The sequence below is a fragment of the Lutra lutra genome, chromosome 11 (genome assembly GCF_902655055.1).
Source record: "Lutra lutra chromosome 11, mLutLut1.2, whole genome shotgun sequence".
NCBI lineage: Eukaryota > Metazoa > Chordata > Mammalia > Carnivora > Mustelidae > Lutra > Lutra lutra.
In genome coordinates, this window is record NC_062288.1 from 86944748 (window position 1) to 86951949 (window position 7202).

The 7202-nt window shown below is 49.3% G+C and overlaps 1 protein-coding gene across 4 annotated transcripts; it reads right to left on the bottom strand.

Annotated features, from left to right (window-relative positions):
• Positions 1–1970: 1970 nt before the first annotated feature.
• Positions 1971–5551, bottom strand: KLF14 (KLF transcription factor 14). Of its 4 annotated transcripts, none has more exons than XM_047694795.1 (3): positions 3759–5551; positions 2790–2862; positions 1971–2374 (listed from the first exon to the last, which is right to left on the bottom strand). In XM_047694795.1, the coding sequence occupies exon 1, from the start codon at positions 5348–5350 to the stop codon at positions 4367–4369; it is 984 nt and encodes a 327-aa protein (XP_047550751.1). In that variant the 5' UTR covers positions 5351–5551; the 3' UTR covers positions 1971–2374; positions 2790–2862; positions 3759–4366. The 4 variants fall into 4 exon arrangements, with proteins under 4 accessions (XP_047550751.1, XP_047550748.1, XP_047550747.1 ...); XM_047694792.1 differs by having other exon boundaries at positions 1992–2096; positions 2274–2374; positions 2790–5551; XM_047694794.1 differs by having other exon boundaries at positions 2008–2093; positions 2274–2374; positions 2790–5551.
• Between the last annotated feature and the right edge of the window lie 1651 nt (positions 5552–7202).

Below are 7202 nucleotides of genomic sequence, written 5' to 3' on the forward strand. Positions count from 1 at the left end.
TATCTATGTGAACCAAGATCAGCCACAGTGGCCTGGGCAGCCTACTTTCACAGAGTCCTATGTCCAGTACCTCTAAAAAGGTAGCTTGGGTTTGGAAGCTAGTTACTGTAAGCTGCTAGGACTTGAAAAGGCCAAAGAACTGAATGGTCCAAGATCACTAACATGTCACAGACCTGTGCCATGGCACCAGATGTCCCATCTCCACATGTCTTACTTTGGTTCCTTAATTCCTATCAGAGTGCTTATTTCCCAAAATATATAGCCAAAGCATATTTGCATGTGTTGGGGCTTAAGGGAGAAAATTAATCACATTCCCTTCCTCTCTCAGTTCTCAACCACCTGGGTAACAGGTATAGAAATCAGACTAATGAAGATCAAAATATCAATATTTTGGGGCACGCGCTCAGTGGGTTAAAGCCTCTGCCTTCGGCTCAGGTCATGGTCTCAGAGTCCTGGGATCGAGCCCTGCATCGGGCTCTCTGCTCAGCAGTGAGCCTGCTTCCTCCTCTCTCTCTGCCTGCCTCTCTGACTACTTGTGATCTCTGTCAAATAAATAAATAAAATATTTTAAAAATCAATATTTTGTTGATGAAGCTGTATCTATGGTCAGAATTGGGCTTTCTAATACCATCTGCTGCTCCAATGACCCCCAATTCCTGATATTGGGATTACCCACCCAAAGGAGAATATATAAAGGGAACACCTGGAGTGCTGCAAGGGGGCATGGCTGTTCCAAACGTGGAAACAGAGAGAGGTGCTTCTTCAGACCTGCCTCTGGAAGGCAGGTCTGGGCCTCAGCAGGTGTGCTTGCTAGGTGAAAGCTGGATCTGAAAGGACTGCATACACATTGCAGGCAAAAAGAAAGAAGGGAGTGTAGAGTGGACACGTGTGCATGCACACATCTGTGTGTCTGTGCATGCACATGCACATGTCCGTGTGTGTGTGTGTGTGTACAATGACCCTCTTCCCTGTGTCTCCATCAGAGAACACAACCTTCCTTTGGGAAAAAGTGACTAAGAGGTAGAGAATGGCCAAGAGTAGTATCCCAGTATAGTTCCCTACTTGGAGAACAGGGAAATAGAGACAAATGACAGATTCTTGTCCCTGTGGATAGGGACAAGGTCTTTACTCTTCACACCCTCCCAGCAGGGACTGGGGATCCAATTCCCTTGCACCCAAGATCTAACCTGGAATTCATTCCTAGCTCCCAAACCAGAATTCAGGAAGAGTCCTATCAGTAGATTCTGTTAATGGCTTTGGTCATTCCTACATCAGAACTCGGGATGGCTGGGGTGGGGAAGGGCCCAGAGGTTCAGGTGGCCCTAACCAATCCCCAGACTCAGTGGCTAATTGAGCTCCACCTGTTTAACAAAAAGAAGCAAAAGAAACATCAATAAAACTAGGAAGCCCTTTCCAAGACAATTCACTAATAATTGCTTTTCAAGAGCTGTCTGGCTGCCTGAGTGAAAGGGTAACAATACCCAAGACTAAGAAAGACTAGCTATGGGACACATAGGAGGCTCAGTTGTTTAAGCATCTGCCTTTGGCTCAGGTCATGATCCCAGGGTCCTGGATTGAGTCCTGCATCGGGGTGTTCCTTGCTCAATGGAAACCTGCTTCTCCCTCTGCCCCTCCCCCTGCTTGTGCTCTCCCCCCCTTCCTTGCTTAGTGGGGAGCCTGCTTCTCCCTCTGCCCCTCCCTCTGCTTGTGCTCTTCCCCTCACCCCCAATAAATAAATAAAATCTTAAGAAAAAAAAAAAAAAAAAAAAAAAAAAAAACAGGCTAGCCTATAAATCTTGCCTCCATCATCTGGCTACTCTGAGTGTTTTGAGTGGCCCCCTCCCCACCATCCCAAGTCCTAAGAGTCATCATTGGAAGACACACTACACTTAGGTTGTCAGAGTTCATCCCCAGACAAAAGTCCCCCAGGTCGAAGAACCCAAATAAGGACACTGTTTAGAAGCTTGAGATTCAAAAGTTATTTATCAAAGGGTGGTTGAAAAAGCCAAGCATTCTTGAGCCCAATTCCAGAATAGTCAGTGGGAGTCTCTCTCCTGTTAGCTTCGTTGTTCATCTACCCAATGGCAGATCTTCTACTGAAGAAGACAAAGGGGAAATGACAATGCTCAAGGGGGCCCAGAGTGCCCTTCCCATCCAGTCCCAGCTGAGGAGACAAACAGAGTGAAGGGAGGACTCTTCCCATCACCAAAAACCCACCTACACAATTGGGGGCCTCCTCCTCCCATATGTAACTCAAAAAGAGCCCCACTCACCCTGCTTAGTCTGCATCAGGAAACACTGACCTCTTCAAAGTCATAGAGCATAACCTTTGGGTCCTTCTTAAGAATCCTTCCCTCACTTAGTGCAGGAGCACCTAGTAGAGTCCCAATGTCAAATTTGTATCACTCACTCTCTCAAGGAAAATATAATGCCCAGGACCAGAGGAAGAATAGAATTGGCACTGAAAATTAATCTACCAGGTCAAAAGACAAAGTCTCTCCCCAAATGCCAAACAGTCATTCCCACTGTAGGTCCACATGGTGTGGAAGGAGGAAATGGACTCAACCTGCCAGAAAAAGGGGTTTGGGGTTAAACACAACAGGCAAAGTGTTCAGCGGGGACTGGACATTAGAAAGAACTTAGAAGTGACAGGGATTAGGGAGGGAGGGGATATTGGTGGCAGGAGGGGAGAGTGGTGTCCTTTGACTAAGGGCCCAGAGAGAGAGAAAGAAAGAGAGGAGGTGAGGTAACCAAGCCTGAGGGAAAGAGTCACTTAGAAAGCCAGATACCTAAGTTCTAGTCCGGCTTTTGTCAGCAACTCAGCATGAGACTTTAAACTTATCTAGGCTTCGATGTCTTCATCTGCAAAACAGGGAAAAGCAGTTTGCTTACCTAGATGCTGTTATGGTCCTTTGAGATTATGACACCCTCCACAAATGAGATTGAGGGACTATTACAAGACATTCAGGAGGGGGCCTGCAAGGACCTTACCAGAGCAGGAAATTCCTTTCAGCCCCATCTCTAGTAAAAGGGTCACATGTATACACATTCACACATACAAAAGCAGAGTGGCGGACAACTTCATTCACAGCAGAAGAGATAGGTATAGAAAAATAAATACTGCTGATGCTTGAGTCCTGCATTGGGGCAGAAGGGTCCTGAGGGTGTAACTCAGAGGGACTCCAAGGCAAAGGGAGAAGGGTCCTCTTATTTGATAATAATTTTCACCTTGCTATTCCTTCCCAAAATCCAGGACAACCAGATCTTTGGAGAAAGCCACTCTCATCTTCCCCTCCCCAAACCATCAACTCATTTGCTGCAAAAACAAAAATGCACACTTCCCAAGGGAAATAAACCCCTCATTAGCCACTAAGAAATGAACAGAGTCTACCACACCTGAGATTACTTGGACTGGGCAACTGGAACCACATGCCCCTATTTCCCTGAATGTTCACAATGGTCCTGAAAGGTCTTGTTTTGGACCGATCTCACCCAAAGTCACCTGAGGGTGAAAGGGGAACTAGGCTGGACCACTCTTTCATTTCTGGTGCTTTTATGGTTGTTTTTAAATTTTTAAACCAAACTTACTGCAAGAGTGAGCCAGGAAGTTTCCCTCCACGAGTAGGAATCCAAATGGGAAGAAAGGCTACGACACAAGTGCAGGGTTCCAAACCATGCAACAGGATCTGCAAACAAACTCACACCGCTCCCAGACACCAAGAAGCATCTCCCAGCCATACATTCACAAGGACTCTTACATGGCCTCTCCTAGCAGAGGTAGCTGGGGCAATTAGGGAGTGGAGGACAGCAACCTCCCATCAACCTGGGTTCCCTGTTTAAAAGATACTAAAAATAAATTAGTAAACATTGCTATTTACAGAAATAGAAATCATTTCTGTTTCCAAAGGCCTCTCACCACCCCAGTCCCGGACATTTCCAAGGCTGCCACCCCTGACACCCTCTCCAAGGTCCGCCCTGGTGGGTGGGTAAGACACCAGAGTCCTTTGAGACTGGGAGCTCCTCAGGCACCTGAGAATTCCAGTTTCACACCTCTGGTTCCAAGGAAGGGAGAATCTTCAGGACTCTGGAGAGTACCGAGGTTCACCCCCTTCTCACCAGTTCCAAGGGGCCGTCTTGAGGCAACCCTCCTTTTTAGGTCGATATACGTGTTGTAAGAATTCCTGCTGTTTTCAGGCCCCCAGTCCCTCCCCAGGGTCCAACGTGCCTGCCTGGACCGACCCTCGAAGCAGAGGAACCAGTCTTGTGCCTTGGTCTAATGACTCTGGGAAAAGAGGGACAGGCAAAGAAAAGGCAGGGACACCGGCCGGGGCGGGGGGGGGGGGGGGGATCGTCCTGGCGGGGACGACTAACAGCAATGACTGTCAGACAGGCAGGTGGTGAGGCTGGGCGCCTGGCCGGGGTCGGAGCCGGAGCTGTCCACCGTGCCGGTGGGTTGCGAGTCGACGCGGGGAGTGCGACGGCGCCCGCGGTACTCGATCATGTCGGGATGATAGGCTGGGTGGCGGCGAGCGTGCTTGGTCAGATGGTCGCTCCTGGAGAACTGCTTGGGGCAGAGGGGGCAGGAGAAGCGCTTCTCGCCCGTGTGCGTCCTGTAGTGGCGGGCCAGCTCGTCCGAGCGCGTGAACTTCTTGTCGCAGTCGAGCCAGTCGCAGGAGAAAGGGCGCTCACCCGTGTGGGTGCGCTGGTGGGACTTCAGATGCGACGACTTGTAATAGGCTTTGTTGCAGCCCGGAAAGGGGCAGCGATGGCGCTTGGCGGCGGGTGTCACCGGCCTCCGACGGGGCACTGGACCTGTGGCGGGGGCGGGGCCGGCCCCAGGGGCCTCCCCAGGGACCTCCCCGGGGACCCCAGGCGCTCCGGGGACGTCCGGCGCTCCGGGGACCCCGAGCTCGCCGGAGGAGTGCGCGGGTCCGCAGATCTCCGCCGCGCTGCTGGCCGGGGCCGGCTCTGAGCCCAGGGTCGGGCCGGAGCCCCGGGTCGGGCCGGAGGAGCCGGACGAGGCGCGCAGAGCTTCCCCCGAGTTCTCCCCGAAGCCCTCCCCAGAGCCGCCGCGCAAGTCAGCCAAGATGCTTGCAGCCAGCAGGTGGGGCGCGGCGCCACCCGCGCCGGGGCTGGGGGCGGGGACCTGGGGGAGCGGGGGGACCGACGCGGGTCCCGGTAGCCCCGGACCCGGCAGAGCGGACTCCGGCGGCGCCGCACCCACCTCCGAGCCGGCGGCTCCGCCCGCGCCCTCGGGGTCCGGCGGGCGGCGGTGAACCACGGCGCCCGCGGACATGGACACCAAGCACTCAGCGGCGAAGTAGTCCAGGCACGCCACGGCGGCGGACATGCTGGCACCGCCGGGCCGCCGGCAAGCGCCGTCCGAGCGCAGCCGGCCGCGGGCGAGAGAGTTCTCGGGAGCGTCCGTCCCGCAGCCTCGGAGCGAGAAGCAGGAGGCCCGGTGCGCGCCGCCCGCCGCCCGGCGCCGCCGCCGCCGCCCGCGCGGAACCCGCCCCGCCTGACGCGCCCCTGACGCACCGGAGCCCGCGGGGGCGGCGGGACCCGCCCCGGCCCGCAGGACACCCCCTCGGAACGCGGGGCCCACCGGGCTAAGTCATTTTTAACAGCCTAAGAAATTATCTTGTCTTCGCTTTCTTGCCTCTGCTGGTGAGCCAGGTAATTTTAATAAAGAGAAAACTCCCCGATCGTAACTTCTGGGCAGCCTGCCGGCTTCGCCGCCGCCCCCCCCCCCCCGTCCCCCCCGCCGCGCCCGCTGGTCCTCCGCCAGCTGGGTGTCCGGCGGAGTCCGAGAAACTTTTTTTTTTTAAGGAAAAAAAAAATGCTAATACCTGATATGTCTTTCGATTCATAATTGCGATCGTGAGTTGAGCGGGCTGGAATTACATTTCATTTCTGTCCACCGCTGTCAGACCAAATTTAAAATAGCCCCGAGTCTGCATCAAAAAAAAGTTTTCTCATTTAACAGTTCCACTGTTAATCCGGAGTCGGTACCAATTCCCTAAATAGATCCACTACGTAGCTATTAATTAATAGCATTTTGAACCAGAAACATTTCTAACCTTGAAAAAGCAAAGAATCCTCTCATGGTTGAAATTGAAACTTAAAATCCTTTGAGTAACGATTTAACTATTCAACCAACGAAAGAAAAATGCATGTTTAAACTGCATTAACCTGTCACAGGCATACAAACAAATTTCCACGCTGAAATATAAATTACAGACTAGCAGCGAGATAAACACATTAAAATGGACTCCCACAATTTTAATAATAGAAAGTCACGTTTCCAATTAGGCAACATCTTTTATTTTTCTTTTGAAAAAAATTAAAAATAAGAAAAATGCAGCAAATGATATAGAATTGTTCCTTGTGATTTTGCAAGGTTTTCTTTTTATGTGATCAGGTATATGTTTGATTTTTTTTTTTTTTTGCATTTCATTGCTTTTTATCCTCCCTTGATTTTTGAAAAATTAAAAACACATAGAAAAGCAAACAGGATAATTTCTAAAAATAGTCATAGCACGGCTTTTGATGTATACAAGCTTTACTTACATAGTGTTGAATTATGTGCATTTTATTTGTGATTCTTCAGTACTTTTTCTTTTGGAAATTAAAAATACATATACATCAAGAATAACATACATTCGTGTATTTACTTACTAGAATAATCAAATGTAAAATATTTGTCATGCTTGCTTCAGGTTTTTAATTAATATTAAAAGATTGCAGATAGAACTAAATGTCACTTTATTTCCCTCCCTAATTCAACTTTCTGCCTCCTTACTTTCCTAGGTAATCAGTATTATAAAGAGTGTACTCTTCCAGCATTTATTATTATACCTTTATTACCTAATTGCTTATATATTTATATGTAAATATATATACCCATGCTTTTGTATTTTAAATTTTCTTTATAAATGGTATACTAGTGTACATGTCATTTTGCAACTTACTTTTTCTCCTCAATATGATTTTGACAACTATCCATGTTGATACCTATAGAATCTGCTTTATTCATTTCAGTAGTTTTATTAATAGTACCAGCTCTATTATTTTTATGGAGACTCCATTCTAAGACAGGTAATTATAAAGTTCCTTGCCTCAGAATTTTAGACAATTGGCTCAATTTATCTACACAGGTGAAATTTCTATCAGAGAATTCTTTACTAGCTGCTTTTCTTTTA

Bases quoted from the DNA above. Each gene is read 5' to 3' on its own strand.
- KLF14 (XM_047694795.1), bottom strand. From the start codon at position 5,350: ATGTCCGCCGCCGTGGCGTGCCTGGACTACTTCGCCGCTGAGTGCTTG.